The 17725-nt window shown below is 42.2% G+C and overlaps 2 protein-coding genes across 2 annotated transcripts in view; one reads left to right on the forward strand and one right to left on the reverse strand.

Annotated features, from left to right (window-relative positions):
• Positions 1-17725, forward strand: part of LOC308094783 (protein NLRC3-like) — a 293741-nt gene that overhangs the window by 71121 nt on the left and 204895 nt on the right. The window lies entirely within an intron of this gene.
• thsd7aa (thrombospondin, type I, domain containing 7Aa) overlaps positions 1-17725 on the reverse strand; it is a gene marked incomplete at both ends in the record, with an annotated part of 158541 nt that overhangs the window by 26397 nt on the left and 114419 nt on the right. Inside the window, 4 exons of the mRNA XM_080441696.1 lie at positions 328-423; positions 2472-2645; positions 7950-8136; positions 10808-10953. Of these exons, the coding sequence (XP_080297822.1) occupies positions 328-423; positions 2472-2645; positions 7950-8136; positions 10808-10953 (603 nt within the window). The remainder of the gene's footprint in view (positions 1-327; positions 424-2471; positions 2646-7949; positions 8137-10807; positions 10954-17725) is intronic.

Genomic DNA, 17725 nt, shown 5'->3' on the forward strand with positions numbered 1-17725 from the left:
GAAAATGAGTGCAGAAACATAATTGCCTTGATGTATATACAGTAACATTAACCAGCATCAGCTGGACACAGACACACACACCTCCCCTATGCAGGCCTCTATGGAGTCTGTCTCATTTCTCTCCAAAAGCCCTTGAATATGATTAATGATTGCTGTGATAATTGTAAGCTCACATTTCTTATCACACACGCTTACAAATAGCTTGTAGATCTGCTATTTTAATACAAGATTTTTCAACATGGAGACGATTATGACAATTATAAAATAATTGCAATCATCTCAAATAATTGTGATTAGACGATGATGTAATGATAGTGACAGGCCTACCTGTGACATTTAGTCCGTCTGAGCGTTGACAGAACACCAGGCGAGACGCAGCTCTCCATGGCCCTGTCATCCATCTGTATTCATAACACTGGCCTTCTGCGGAGAGACACCACACATGGACATGGATTACAAGGCTTATAGTGAGATATATCTGAGATATGACACTAATATATTGTGTGCCTCTCAGGCACCCTGGTTTGATTTGATTTGTTTTTGGTAAAAGAAACACGAGTAAACACAATGTAACTTAAACCCAGGATATGCACATACAAACATAATAAAACACTTGTTTCCAATGTGGTCCTGCAACACAAAATACTAATAAATAGTCCAATAAATTACATATAGCACCAATACATTGCATAGTACCAGGAAAAAGTACTCACATTGTGTACTTTAGTAAAAGTGTCAATATTGCAAAGTAGAATACTTTGTTACAAGTAAAAGTCCGGTATTCAAAATGAGCTTGAGTAAAAGTACACAAGTATTAGCATTAAAACATACTTAGGTCCTGAAATAAAAAAATACTAATTTTGCATGTTTCCAAATGTATGAAAATGCATTGAAAATAGCAGATCTACAAGCTCACAACACATCACTATGCGACACATTGTGAGCTTGTAGATCGGCTAATTTTCAAATAGCCTAGGTATGCATAGTGCTGAAGTGGTTAATGTATGTTTTGTAATGATAATCAAAATCTACAAAGTAACTAAAGTTTTCAAATAATTGTAGTGGAGTAAAAGTACAATATTTGCCTCTGAGATGTAGTGGAGTAGAAGTAAAAGTATTGAAAAGTGGAAGTACTCCAGTAAAGTAAAAGTACCTCAACATGTTACCTAAGTAAAGTCCTTGAGTAAATGTACTTAGTTACTTTACACCACTGCATAGTACCAATACATTACATAGCACATCACATGAACTACAAAACATAGATAACCACCAAAGATACCAAATATCAAACCATAAAAACACACATCTAAAGTACATCACTAGCCTGTATCTTATTCCATAACAGTATTTAGAGATACAAGTGCCTTGTATCTCTACTGTATATTTAAAGTCCCAGTTCAGACATCTATCTCTGCTTTTTCACGTACCCCCCAAAACTAAAAATAGTTTTATAACACCCTTCAAACCTCGCTCTATCTTTGCCCTCATTTAGCATTCCAGGATATATTAATTATGCCACGTCTGTGGAATCAAGCCCTCATTAATATGCCAATAATATAAGATGTCCACGCCTCTGCAGAGGGGTCCCTCTGGGGACCACCATACAAGCACCATCCATGCACCAGACAGTGAAGATATGGATGTTCTGGTGGTGGTGGTGGTGTGTATTTATAGACGCATTAAGGATTTGCTTTCTGTGAGTACACTGGTAGAAATGTAATGTAAATGTAATGTGATATGGTGCTATCTTACATTAGAATGCTATAGAAATGTACTGTTACTGTGATATCTACCCAGCTGCTGTATATCTTACAGCTGCATGACTGCTACTGCTGCTGCTGCTGCCATAGATTCATTTCAGCTTAAAGTTCAGCTTAAATCTCTCCACTGGGTGCAGGTCTCCTGATCTGTCATCCTCACATTCCTAATTGCTTCTTTTCTATATAACATTTGGGTCAGTTCCGGCTTGATGTTTTGTGTAAAGTACATTAAATTGCCTTATACAAATAAACCTGCCTTGCCTAAAATCCTCAGAAAGCTGACGATAAAGCTATCGACAGAGGCTGCCTGTCTTAGGTGTAATGGGAGTCTATTCCACGCTGTCGGTCCGTAGAAGCAGAATGCTGCTTCACCATATTTTTTATATGTCATTGTAGGCACCTCGAGCAGGTCAGCACTTGAAGACCTGAGGGGCCGGTTTGGAACATATCTCTCTAGGCATTCACAGAGGTAGGAAGGTGGAGAATATTCCATGATTTTTCAAAGGTACAGTCAAATCGCTGTGTTCACTGGCAAGGGGACCATAGACGATGTTTTAACTCTGGCAGTCAATGTGTTAATTAAATGAATAACCCCTAAATTAGGTGAGGAGGTATTTCACCCCTGCGCCACCTGAATGCCACCTTAATGCCCAGCAGCGACACAATGGATGTGACATTGAAAATGTGTCCCTCGGTGTGTGTCAGACAGACCTGTACAGGGTCTGGCCTCCCACTCCTGCTCCGGACACAGAAGGAGGTTCTCAGGGTCCTGGGCCACCACGGCTCTGGACCGGACCTGGACCGACCCGAACCCGAGGTCATCCCCCCCGACACAGCTCAGCTGGCAGGGGCTCCATCCCGTCCAGTCCGTCAGATAGCACTCGCCTATACACAACACACACACACACACACGCACACGCACACGCACACGCACACGCACGCGCACACACACACACACACACAATATACCAATTATTACAATCCATTTTTGTAACAGATACAATCCAAATATTGTACTTTTACTCCAGTACAATTGTTTGACAACTTTAGTTTCTAGTTACTTTATAGATTTAGCTTATTATTACAGGAATAGCAGATCTACAAGCTCACAATGCATCGCATCGCGATGCATTGTGAGCTTTTAGATCTGCTATTTTCAAAAGATTTTTAAACGCTCTTTACATTTGAAAACTTGTGAAACATTCTGCATAATGAGTATTTTTACCTTTTTACTTTAAGTACATTTTGATAGCAATACTTTTGTACTTTCACTCAAGTAAATTTAGAATTCCGGACTTTTACGGTAACAGAGTATTTTTACATTGCAGATACTTTTACTTAAGTAAAACATGTGATTGCTTTTTCTACCACTGGAGAAGCTACCGTTATCCTCAGAAAGGTCACAATTATTTATTTTTTAAAACCTCCTCCTCAAATGATTTCCCTCTCTATGTTTCCATGACTGTGTGTTTGCCCGCAGCAGGACTGTTCTCCTGTATTAAATGGGTCAGATGGATGACTGTGGGTCGGCTGGATGTGAACACATCTCACACATTAATTAATCATCAGGCTCACAATCCTATAAAACCTCAAGCTGACAATCAGGAATATGAGAGAGACACAGCAGAATAGACCTAGTGTGTCAGAGCAGAGCGGGAGGCAAACACAGCACACAGCAACACTTTTCACACATGATCCCATCATGCTGCTGCTGCTGCTGGTGCTGGTGCTGGTGCTGGTGCTGGTGCTGGTGCTGGTGCTGGTGCTCAAGTGAAAGGAAGGCTGATAAAAAGGTGGCAGAGGTGAGAAAATAAATCTTTCTGTAGCTCTATTGCACATCGTTGCTGTCGGGCAGAAACCTATTTATCTCCACGCTTTCTTTCCGCAAATTAACGTCCTACTTGATCATACTACAGCGTCACAAGAAAGACGATCCACAAGCTCGCAATGTGTCACGAATCACGATGCAGTGCGTTTGAAGGGCTTGTAGATCCACTTTGAGAAGCAGTGCTGTAAAGACCTGGGGGTTTTCAGATCTCACTTAGATTTACAACTCAGGTGAATTCACAGTGTAATGACCTTCTCCCTCGCCCAATGGGGTCACCTCCTCACAAAGAAACAAGTCAATATTATTGCCGTATAATAGATTTATATATATATATATATATAGCAGTAATCAGAGCTAACCCACAGCACTACATTGGACATACACTGTATCTACAGTAAATGTCAATATCATATTATAGTATTATCTCTGGATGTTTTTTAGCAGGTAGGGTTGAGCCAAAGTGCAGCAGAATGGAAGTCACATGTACCGTGGAACATACAGTTCCACGGTCATTTTACACGCTGCAGAGAGGGTTTGTCAACCAGTGGACCACTGGCTATCCATGGACCACTGGCTATCCATGGACCACTGGCTATCCATGGACCACTGGTTATCCATGGACCACTGGCTATCCATGGACCACTGGCTATCCATGGACCACTGGCTATCCATGGACCACTGGCTATCCATGGACCACTGGCTATCCATGGACCACTGGCTATCCATGGACCACTGGTTATCCATGGACCACTGGCTATCCATGGACCACTGGCTATCCATGGACCACTGGCTATCCATGGACCACTGGCTATCCATGGACCACTGGCTATCCATGGACCACTGGTTATACATGGACCACTGGCTATCCATGGACCACTGGTTATAAATGGACCACTGGTTATACATGGACCACTGGTTATACATGGACCACTGGCTATCCATGGACCACTGGTTATACATGGACCACTGGCTATCCATGGACCACTGGTTATACATGGACCACTGGTTATACATGGACCACTGGTTATACATGGACCACTGGTTATACATGGACCACTGGCTATCCATGGACCACTGGCTATCCATGGACCACTGGTTATCCATGGACCACTGGCTATCCATGGACCACTGGTTATCCATGGACCACTGGTTATCCATGGACCACTGGTTATCCATGGACCACTGGTTATGCATTGAAATATTGTACCTTTATTACATTTATCAAAATGTGTTTATATGATTAAATAATATTGCATAACTACCATCAAATTTAATAAACATTTTGAACTAATAGTGTGTGTTGGGGGGGGGGGGGGGGTGTTGTTGTTAAATAATGATTGTTAAAGGGATAGTTCTCCCCAAAAAACATATTTTTATATCCTAAGCCAATAATTTGATGACCAGCGGTAGGCAGCAGTTCCGTTGTCTTCTACTGGAACCGCTGCCGGTCCGCTTAGGAATAATGTGACAAAAACTTGATATATAAAAGGCTTGATATACTTCATGCAGTGCGGTGTCACGCACCGTAAATCTAAATCTACAAGATCAAATAGTAAGCTTACGACGTGACGCAGAGTGACGCATTGTGAGCTTGTAGATTGTCTATTTTTATTTTATTTCATTAAATATGTAAAAAAGAAATAAATCCATGGCATTCATCTGGTGAGAAAGTTTAAAAAGCATTGTATTGATTGGCTATTACATATTGGAAAGGTTTTAAATACATGATAAAAGGAGGGTTAACCCACGCATGGCGGCACAACAGCTTTCTCCAGGGTGTTGTTTAGTAATGTGCTAAGCGTGGGTTGTTTGAATTTACAATATAAAAGAGACACCACAGTAAAAAGGCTTTTTAAACTTTCTTGCCTGAAGGGAAGCCTTGGATTTGTTTTTTGTTCTTTTGTGGTGCTGTTGGGTTCCTGACCAGAGAGCATCTTCATCACACTGGACTTCTGAGCCCTCCATAGCTTTTCTGTTTTTGTTTGTTTGTTTGTTAAAATACTGCATACAGTATATTGTTGTGGGGGAGTGGGCGGTCCTTGAGGAATGTTGGACATGTGCTAGTGGTGGAAAAAGTACTCGCATGTTTTACTTTAGTAAAAGTATCAATACTGCAATGTAGAAATACTCTGATACAAGTCAAAGTTCGGGATTCAAAAGTTACTACGGGATCAAAATGTACTTAAAGTACCAACAGTAGAAAGTACTCATTATGCAATAACATTTATAAAAAATCACACCCAGTGTGAAGTGGGCGGTGTGGTCACAGTGGTCATCACAGTGATGGAAGTTCACTTAAAGAAAAGTAATATTGTGGACCAACCATTGTACACCCCTAACTTTAAAAAAAACATAAATGTGTTTTTTTTAAGTGCATAGTCCTATTTATAGGGCTATGCACATGTGTCATGTTTCACTAGCCAATCACAGTCCTGAATAGACTGTGATTGGCCAATCACGGTGCAGGGTTAGGGGGGTACACTGGTGGCCAATCACAGCGCAGGGTCGGGGGGGTGCAATTTACAAACCTCACATATAGGGGCGGTTTCACCGCCCAAAAATCTTTTGAAAATAGCAGATCTATAAGCTCACAATGCGTCACATTGTGACTCATTGTGAGCTTGTAGATCTACTATTTTCAAATGGCCGAAATGTATATAGGGCTGAAGTGGTAACTAGTAACTAAAGTTTTCAAATAATTGTAGTGGAGCAAGAGTACAATATTTGCCTCTGAGATGTAGCGGAGTAGAAGTAAAAGTACTGAAAATTGGAAATACTAATAAAAGTACTTTTGAGGTACTAGAAGTACAGTACTTAATTACTTTACATCACAGTATATGGTTGTGAGGAAGTGGGCGGTCCTTGAGGAATGTTAGAATATGCTAGTGGTGTAAAGCTGAACAAAGGTTGTGACCCCCTGGTGCAGGAAGCCAGTCTCAGTTACTATCAGTACCAAAGGACCAGAGTTCACTGACAAGAGTTCCTGCTGACCCTGGCATGGACACAGGGTCCAGAGGGCTCCTAAACCTTGTGAGCACCACCATGTTACATTGGCTGTTTTTTATTTTAATAAATACAAACAATGCATGTATGCTTATAGGAAAATGGTCGGAAATAATAATACATGATTGTTAAGTATACATGATTTGAACATGCACGGTACATCATTATCAGACCTAAATATACCCGTTCCAACTTATTGTTATGTCCAAAATGAAAAGGTTTTGTAGCAATTTGTAGATCTATTGGGCCTTGCCCTTAAGTGTAAAAACATTTACTGTATTTGGCCCCTAATTTGTTAAATAAATGTAGATATAAAATCTAATATAAAATAAATTAATATTAAAAAAGAAGAAGAAGATAAAAGTATATAATTATTGGCATCCATATGTACTTAAAGTGCCAAAAGTAAAAGTACTCATTATGCAGAAATGTCCCATTTCAAGTGTTCAAAATGTATAGAAATCTTTTGAAAATAGCAGATCTACAACCTCACAACGCGTCGCATCGCGACGCGCTGTGAGGTTGTAGATCTGCTATTTTCAAATAGCCGAAGTATAAATATTTATACTTCGGCTATTTGAAAATAGCAGATCTAGCCGAAGAGGTTAACACATTCCATGCCAGAGTTTAATCTCATAATGTACTCACCAGTGCCAGCGTTTTATTGTTGTTTTTTTGTTTTTTTCATGTCGCCACAGACCTCGCTAAATAAGTTAAAAGTGCGCGTTCATTTGGTTCTAAACACACGGCGGATCCGTGAGAAACGGCCAGCGAAAATAGTTTCCAAATCCGTGCCGCCATCTTGAAGATACAGCCGATCAACCATAAACAGTGATCAGCGAGGAGAAAAACAACAACCGAGAAAATCGAGTTTTAAACAGGATCCCAGACAGGAAGCGGATACGATCGAAAAAAACGGAACCCGAATATTGTTTCCGACCGGAAACCGGAAACGGAAATGGATAAAAAAAATTCGGAAAGTGCACCTGGGGCAAAATCAATGGGAATCGGCGGTTCGCGTAGATCTACGCGACTGGCACGCTGCGGCTTTAAATAGGTTCGCGTAGATCTACGCGATTGGCATTCAATGTGTTAATGTATGTTTTGTAATAGTAATCAAAATATACAAAAACTAACGAGTAACTAAACCTTTCAAATAATTATAGTGGAGTAAAAGTACAATATTTGCCTCTGAGATTTAGTGGAGTAGAAGTAAAAGTACTGAAAATTGGAAATACTCCAGTAAAGTAAAAATACCTCAACATTGTACTTAAGTACAGTACTTGAGTCAATGTACTTAGTTACTTTACACCACTGTGTGTGTGTGTATGTATGTGCGTGCGTGCGTGCGCGCGTACCTGGACAGGGCACGGTGCACGTCTCCTCCAGGACGATGTTCTTGTCTCCGTCCACAGAGGGCTCCAGGTCTCCACATAGCTCCTCCTCCACCAGGCTCGACTGCCCCGCCCCCTTCCCCGCCCCCGAGCCGTCCGACACGAAGCACGACACGTTGCGGTAACGCAGGCCCTCGCCGCAGCGCGCCCCCTGGAGGAGAGAGACAAGACGACACACCTAGCTGTCAGGCCCAAAACATTGTGTCCAAAACTGTTGCTTTTCACAAAATGGTAAAGCTGTGTTCCAATGGATACAATGTAGTAAATATTTAGTCACAAAGTCTTGTTAATACTTTTCATTGGTTCAATATTTATAAAAAAAACCTGCTGATACTTAACACATCGGGTGCCAGCATTTTTTCATAACAACTTCCCGTGGGTGCCAGCATTCTCCCCATTGATTGCGCTTTGCTGTTTAAAGCTCTAGACTCCACGACCAGCAAATCCACGTAAAAAAAAGCATCCATTCATGTAGCGCGAGGACCCTGGCTACAGCCTGGAACCATAACATTTCACTCGCAAGTTACAACCGGGACGGATCGCGCATCGCGCATGAGCGGTTTTCCACACCGGAAACAGATTCGGAGATATAGGCGTTTTAAAGAAGGAAATAGACAGGAAGCGGATGGAAGCCATGTTTTTGTTTCCGGTGATCCATTTGGCCTATCCTTCTTAGGATCACAATGGGTACTCCCAGAGCTGCTCTAGCTCCGCCCGTGTGGAGAAAAACGAAAAAAACAAAAAGACTGAAAACACGGTTCAGACCGTGAACGGCACCAGAGCGCTACTATGTGAAAACACGGTCCAGACCGTGATCGGCACCCGATGTGTTAACAATGTGACACTCTTGCATGACAAAAAAAAAAACAACATAAAAGCTGAAATATGGAAATCGGCTGTTTTCACTACTTTTGGGCGACACTCTTGTACAATGAAGTAGTAGGGCATTAATTTCCGAAAAAGCTTACACGTTTGAAATAAGGAGATAGACTGCACTATCTCCTTATTACTAGAGGGAGCACCCACCTGTGAAACAAACGTGGGTAAATTCTCCTTCTACAGCACCCAAGTGTGGAGTGCCTTGACCCCATCCCTTAAAACATGTGGTTCACTGACTTCCTTTAAAACAGCCCTGATAATAATGCACCTTTCAGAACAGGGGGGTAATTATCACTTCTCCCTTAGACAGACGACCCCCCACTTTTTTTTGTTGTTGTTCCTACTCTGTACGTATAGTGAAGGGCCTGGGACGTCCTGTCAGGACCTGGGTTCATCCTGTCAGGACCTCTAACCCAATTTGTCTTCCGTTTGGCTGCTTTTGTTTGTCAGACTGCTGATAAGCAGGTGTGTGTGTGTGTGTGTGTGTGTGTGTGTGTGTGTGTGTGTGTGTGTGTGTGTGTGTGTGTGTGTGTGTGTGTGTGTGTGTGTGTGTGTGTGTGTGTGTGTGTGTGTCAGTGCCGTCGGAAGCCATTCCCAGTTGGGGGGGACATATTTGTACCGGCCCACGAAGTCGCGTGCGCGCGCACCCCCATCCTCGCGCGCACGATTTTTTTGCGGTTCTGGGCGGATATTTCCGAGTTTTGGGTGGTTATTTGCGGTTATTTCTTTTTATAACTCTTAATAAATGTGATTGTGCCGCTCTTCCACCTTCAAGCAGCTCACAGCAGCTCACGGCAGCCAGCAGCAAGCAGCCAGCAGCCCTCCCTTCCAGGCAGCGGCCGCGGGGTCCTAGTGCCGGCCTTATTTGAGGCTTTTTTTTCCTCCTCTTTTTCCCCGTGGCCTCGCGGCCCAAATACCGGTTCGCGGCCCACGCGTCCCCCCCGTCTCCTACGGCCATGGTGTGTGTGTGTGTGTGTGTGTGTGTGTGTGTGTGTGTGTGTGTGTGTGTGTGTGTGTGTGTGTGTGTGCGTGTGCGTGCGTGCGCGTATACGTATGCTGTCAGAGAACAGAGTGAAGAAGGAAGCAGAATGCAGAGAACAAAGGTGTCAACATTCCCAGAAGTTTAGCACCGTGTCAGGAAATGCACCGGTGCATTCTGGGGGGGGAGTGAGGCAGCAAGAGAGAAAGTGTGTGAGAGAAAGAGACAGACAAAGATAGGGAGAGAGAGCAAGAGAGAGAAAGCGTGTGAGAGAGGTGGAGGGAGAGATGTTGGATTTAACTTAAGCCCCTCAAAGGGATGCAGATCGTCTGACAGGGAGATAAAGTGAGGAAGAGACGAGGAGAACCTGGAGTGAACTGTGAAAGACCACGTCAGTGAGGGGCTGATAAACTATACTGGAACAATCTGCTACACTGGTTATTTAATCCATAAGGACAGGGAAAGCATCCGTGTAATTTTTTAGATGTTGTTGGCTATTCAAAAATAGCAGATATACAATGGATGTAGATTTTTTTTTTTTTATTGTGATTTTTTTTTTTTAATTGTGATTTTTTTTTGCAAATCTTTGAATATATATATATTTTTTCAAGCGGACATCTTTAACTCAAATCTTTGCTTCTGGGGGGGGGTCCCCGGAACAACATATTTTTAGATGGGGGTCCTTGACATGAAAAAGTTTGAGCACCACTGATATATAGCAACATACGTTTTTTCAACCAAAAAATGTTCAATATTTTCAAAAATATCTACAAGCTCATAGAGCCAAAGAGATCTAAAAATGACACAGATGCTTTCCCGGTCTTAATGGGTTAACTCCAAAAGACCCTGTGAGGGTAAATGTTTTACGCCCATGCATGTCAAACTGGGGGGTCCTTGGAATGAAACAATTAGGTTTAAAGTCACTGGTCTGAAGCCAGGCTATAGCGTTGGACTTGGGACTCACCTCGGAGCGGCACAGGGACCAGGCCTCGTAGCGCCATCGGTAGCAGGGTTTGACGGGACAGGGTTTCCACTGCTCCATCTGGGAGGGGCACGGCCTGCCGTCCCCCTGGGGGGCCTGGACCACCAACCTCCGGCGCCACAGCTTGCCTGGACAGGACAGAGAGAGACATGATGAAGACACACCATGGAGACAATGAGTGACTGATGATGGACATCAACAGAGGACATTGTCTCCTAAACTGTGGAATACATTCCCCATTGCAGTCAGAACTGCAGACTGACTCCAGATCTTCCATCATGAGCTTAAAACTCACCTCTCCATACTCCAAGGGTTCCCAAACTTTTCAGGCAGCGACCCTCCAAAAGGAATCATATTTGAACTGGGGACCCCCCCCACACTGACAAGTAGGGGTGGGACGATATGGGTACCTCACGATACGATATATATCACGATATTAGGCCCACGATAACAATATATATCACGATATTCGACGATGTTCGATATATTGCGATATCACGATATATTGCATGAAAATTCACCAACGATATATCACGATAGTCCTTGTATTCAATTCATAAACACATAAAATAGCACCAAACGGTTCAAAATCATCATTACACAAACACAGAGTAGGAAAAACCACGTATCACAAACATTAAAACAAATTTTTTTTATATCGATATTTTTCGGCAACATATCGATTATTTATCGCGGGAGAAAGTATCGCGATATATCGATATATCGTCCCACCCCTACTGACAAGCACTTTGAATTGCAGGAGTTGAGGCATTCAGTTCCACAGATGTTGGTATGCGGTCAGGTTGAGGCCTGGCTCAGGGATGAAGGATGCCCCTGCCATGCATAGTCCACCATGGGAATTTTATTGGTTCTGTAATTGTTATTTTATTTTTGCGTGTCAATTATATTTTTTAATTGCACTGTATTTGTTTTTAAAGGTACTGTTTGACCCCAGGAAGAATAGTCATTCTGGATATTGGGGATCTAAAAACAATAAACAGATAAATATTGTGAAAATAGCCGATCTACAAGCTCACAACGCCTCGCAATGTGAGGCGTTGTGAGCTTTTCAAAATGTTTGCCTCTTAGGTAATATTTGACCATGTTTGGCCATGTTTTCATAGTGTAGTTTGTTGGTTACTTTTGACGTAATAAAGGTCTTATTAGTAAAAAAAATACATCATGTCAGAGTTATTTAAAAAGGTCTTAAAAGTCCTTCACTTGTCACTTTAGAAATGTGCAAGTACCCTGTATAAACTTGTTTTTTAATAGGTCATATCTTTATGGCCCTTTGTCATAGATGCTTCCTCATAATTTCAATTGAAAAAAAAGACATCCTGAAATAAAGGTAGATGTTTCGATTTTACTGCTATCAAAATTGTTCTTGCTTCCAGGACAACTTGAGTGAAAAGTGTCTCATCTTACCCCGTTCTCCCCTTCACTGCAAGTATAATGTTTTATTCAATACAATTAAGCCGCAGAGAGTAGCGTTAAGAGCCTGCTGGATTGCTTTTAAATGAGGAAAATAGTCACATCGAGTCGACTTGTGATAGAATCAAGGTATCGTTTTTTTAGCTGTGAAAACCGCTGTTTCTTCCTACAAATGGTGGGCGGAGGGGTATTATATAACACATGAATCTTCCTAAAATGATGCTGTGGACTCCCTCACTGTATGATTCATCCTGAATCTACACCAAAGTGGCTCACGGAGGGGCCTTGGTAGCAATTCATCCAGATCAGGTTCCTCTAATACTTCAAGGTAACCTGGTTTAGCAGGAATGAAGCCGGCCGTCTGATCTGAATTTAATCCATTTAGACCGGGAACGCATCTGTGTCATCTTAAGATTTTTTTGGCTATTCAAAAATAACAGATATACAAGCTCATAGCGCGGCACCGAGTGCCACGCTATGAGCTTGTAGATCTGCTATTTTGGGTGAAAAAAACCTTAAAATGTGTGCAAATCGTTGAATGTATGTTTTAGAGCAAACATTTTTTATTCCGATCTTTGCTTCTGGGGGTCCCTGGAGCAACATATTTTGAGATGGGGGTCTGCGGCCATACTGTATACATCATTTTGGGAGTCCTTGACATGAAACAGTTTGAGAACAACTGAAATTATAGAAACATAAGTTTAAAAAAAATAAAAATGATTAGAAGACATTTGTAGAATCCCCCAGAAGCCCTTTGTGTTAAAAATGTCAGCTTTAAAAATATATATATTCAAAGATTTTCACACATTTTCAAGATTAAAAAAATAAATTGCAGATCTACAAGCTCATAGCGCGGCACTCGGTGCCGCGCTATGAGCTTGTATATCTGCTATTTTTGAATAGCCAAATAAACAAAAAATGACAGACGTTTCCCCGTTCTTAATGGGTTAATACGATCTGCTGCATTGTTCCTCTCTCTCCTCAAATGACTTCATCTAAACCGCACCCATCACCGCCGTTTTGGAAACTTCCTCGTCGACTATAGCCCGCCGTGGGCTGTTTCTGAATAATGTATGGAATCTTTGTTGTTTTAAAAAATTAAAACGAGGGAGATTGTCGCTTGTCGAGGGGGGGGGGGGGGGAGGAAGGATTGCTTTTTTACCCAGAATCACCCGGTAATTTAACACACCGGCCCCAAGGGATATGAGTCGAAAGGGAACTAATTAGTGTCTGTCTCCTAGGAGGACGTTCTGCCTGCCACACTCCTCCTTTACCTCGCCCAAATTAAAACGTTATATTCCACCGTTGTGACGCTTTTACTAAACGATTCATAGACAGTAAAAAAAAAAAAGAACATCAAACACTGTGTGTGCAGCGCATTTCAGCGGAAATGTTTCTGCGTTAGCCCATTAAGACCGGGAACGCGTCTGGGTCATTTTAAGATTTATTTGGCTAATCAAAAAATAGCAGATCTACAAGCTCATGAGCTTGTACTGTAGATATGCTAGTTTTAAAAAAATCATGAAAATGTGTGCACATATTTGAATATATTTTTTACTCAAATCTTTGCTTCTGGGGGTCCCTGGAACAAAACATTTTGAGATGGGGGGGTCCGCGAACAAATACATATCATTTTGGAGTCCTTGAAGTTTGAGGACCACTGATATTATTATAGCAACATGTGGATGAGGATTTTGAAGCAAAGATTTGAGTTACAAATGTTTGCTATAAAAATATATGTATTCAAAGATTTGCATATATTTTCACGGTGCTTTTTCAAAAATAGCAGATCTACAAGCTCATAGCGCGGCACTCTGTGCCGCGCTATGAGCTTGTAGATCTGCTATTTTTGAAAAGCCAAAGAAATCAAAACATTTTATGCGTTCCCGGTCTCAATGTATTAATTGAGACTTGGAACTCCAGCCATGCATGCATGATGCCCTCAAAAGGAATCTTGACTCGTGTGCATTTCATATTCATAGAGAGCCACGTCTGTGTGTGATTCCAGCCCTTTATTTCCTCTCCGTGTGTCCAGTCATGTGAGAGAATGGACCTAAAGGGCAGAACGTTCCATTCATGTCATTCATTTAATGTCTCATACGCTGGCCTCTGCCCAAACCGCTTGACACACTTGAGTCATTTTGTTAAAAAGGTCAGCGCCATCTCACACACAGACCATTAGCTCCATCCTATTCCAAGCAGAAGTTTCTCTCCGTCGAGTCGGTCTTTTGTTTTATCTGTCTATTCATTAACAGAATGTCTGCGTGTCAGCCGGTCTGTGTGGCCCCGCGGGGGAGGGGGGGGGGCATGACTCAGGCGCTGCCCGCCCGACCGAACGGTCGCCAGAAAACAACGATTATACACCAGGTAACGGAGTGTATACGCACGTCTAGTAGTCTGTTAATATTCATTCAAGGATGCCACGCCAAATTCCCAGCACACACACGCCAGAGGAAACGTTGTCATTGAACGTTTTTTTTCCAGACACGTTCAATGGCAACGTTTCTGGACCACAAAAACGTTACGTTTTTAGGTACGTTGCATTTCAACGTTTAGGTTTATGGTTAGGTTTAGGGGTCATAGGTTTAGGGGTTAGGTTTAGGGTTTGTTAGTAGGCTATGCAATGGTTCTCACCTGCGGACCTTGTTCACATGCAACATTTTTGGGATAGACAATGTTATCACAGTGCGTTTCTGCAAAACATACTGTGACAACGTTTTCTCTGGCAACTAGGCTGCGCGCGCGTACACACAAACACACACACGCACGCACACACACACACACACACACACACACACACACACTGCAGGCATAACGGATAACATCAATGAAATCCATCCATGGAAGTGTTGTTTTTGCCAAGGCTGCCTCCCCCATGGAGAGGTTTAAATCCTCAGACAAATTCCACATGCACATGGGGAAGGGGAAGGGTGGGTGTGCCAGGGAAGGGTGGGTGGGCCAGGGAACGGTGGGTGTGCCAGGGAAGCCTATGCCAGCTGTCATGCTCAGAGATTGGCTGGAGAACATACTGTTGTACACACACACACACACACACACACTGTTACAATTATCTATGAACACAGGCTGGAGACTTGCCTCAATCAATCCGGGACTGCCTAAATTCTTTGGTGTTTTGCCCAGGTGGGCGTGATTACATGCCTAAACCTCACAAAAACTGTGCCTAACCCTAACCCTAACCTAAACCCTAACCTCACACAAACTATGCCTAAACCTCACAAAAACTATAACTAACCCTAACCTTAATCTCACACAAACTATGCCTAAACCTCACAAAAACTATAACTAACCTTACCCCTAACCTCACAAAAACTATGCCTAAACCTAACCTAAACCCTAACCTCACACAAACTATGCCTAAACCTTACAAAAACTATAACTAACCCTAACCTAAACCTCACAAAAACTATGCCTAACTTTAACCTAAACCTCACAAAACTATGCCTAAACCTAACCTAAACCCTAACCTCACAAAAACTATGCCTAACCCTAACCTAAACCTCACAAAAACTATGCCTAAACCTAACCTAAACTCTAACCTCACACAAACTATGCCTAAACCTCACAAAAACTATGCCTAACCCTAACCTAAACCTCACAAAAACTATGCCTAAACCTAACCTAAACCCTAACCTCACAAAAACTATGCCTAAACCTCACAAAAACTATTCCTAACCTTAACCTAAACCTCACAAAACTATGCCTAACCCTAACCTAAACCTCACAAAAACTATGCCTAACCTTAACCTAAACCTCACAAAACTATGCCTAAACCTAACCTTAAACCTAACCTCACAAAAACGATGCCTAACCCTAACCTAAACCTCACAAAAACTATGCCTAACCCTAACCCTAACCTCACACAAACTATGCCTAGCCCTAACCTTAACCCTAACCTCACAGAAACTATGTCTAACCTTAACCTAAACCTCACAGAAACTATGCCTAACCTTAACCCTAACCCTAACCTCACAAAACTATGCCTAACCTAAACCCTAACCTCACACAAACTATGCCTAAACCTAACCTCAAAACCACACCCACCTGGGCGAAGCACCAGGAAAATAAGAGCCAGAGTCCGGAGTTTGTCCGGGGAAGCAGCAGCTCTATACAGTTAAGATGGAGAGAAAAATGAAACACAGCAGCAGCAAAGCTAGGAAGGCTTTGTGCTGCTGAGGTCCAACCTACTCTCCTTCCTCTCCCACCATCCTGGGAGGAAAATAGATATCCTCCCCGCCTGGGGGCAGATTAGGGTTCTACCATAATCCATGGCGGAATGAGTGCTCAGAAGTCTTTTTTACTTAAGTAAAAGTATCAATACCACAATACAAAAGCACTCTGTTGCGAGTCAAAATAATATATTGATGATTTGTACTTGAGCAAATGTACTTAGTTACTTTCTGCCACTGTATCCCACCATCCTGGCTGCCTGGGGACAGATCAGGGTTTTACCACAATACCTATTCTGTATGGGTTTCATATCGCTGCTGTTTCACGCAGAAACCTTGTATCTCCATGATCTCAAATGTTTTTGTTTTTTTTGTAAATTATTGCCCTACTGTGTCGTACTGCAGTGTCACACAGAGTTAAACACAGCGAAAACTAACAAAGTTGATTCAGACAATATAGAACCCACAATCACCAAACCCACATATATATACATATACAAATATTTGCCATTTTTATTAGGAAGAGAACCCGGACTAGATCCGTGGATCCGGATCTTCAGTAGTAAAATCAACAGGAAGTTGACATTTTTATAAACAAAACAAAAAACTCTACTGGGTTTGGGGATGCTCTATGTTGTCTGAATCAATTTTGTTTGCGTTCGTTTTTGTGCTAAAAGAGTGACTTTTAGAGTTGTTTCAGCGTACAATGTAAGTCAATGAGGAGACTATTTTGAATTATACATTTCTAATCAATGGAGCAATGATTTCTTGTCCACCTTTGGAGTTACATCATGGCAAGGTAACTACACAACCCAGACCTCTACCAAAGTGGTCTAGCCCTTTAACAACAGTGACTAGATCATGACTACATTGGATCAATCGGAATACAGGCCATTTATTTTGTTCTATTTCCTGAAAAGGAACAGTTTTGGACATACAAGGTTTCCACCTGACAGAGAGGATATGTGGGTTGTTATTAAGCTCTGCCTCCTGGCTTCATCTCAAGGACTCTTGGAGAGCAGAGAGCCAGACAGTCATAATGGATCACCCATCTCCCCCCAGGCTCAGAGCAGACCGTCATAATGGAGCACCGATCAATGATCTGATGCTATGGAATTACACGGCAGGTCATCATTATCCTCCTTCTAGAGTTGGTTTAGGGCTAGAAACACTTCTCTTTTTTTTTCTCACGTCATGCAGCCGGTGATATTTCTGGTTTGGCCGATCAACTTCTGGCTGGAAAAGAAAGAAAGGCTGCATTTCTTTCTGTTTAGCTGCATCA

Source organism: Gymnoscopelus braueri (assembly GCF_963280865.1).
Source record: "Gymnoscopelus braueri genome assembly, chromosome: 11".
Taxonomy (NCBI): domain Eukaryota; kingdom Metazoa; phylum Chordata; class Actinopteri; order Myctophiformes; family Myctophidae; genus Gymnoscopelus; species Gymnoscopelus braueri.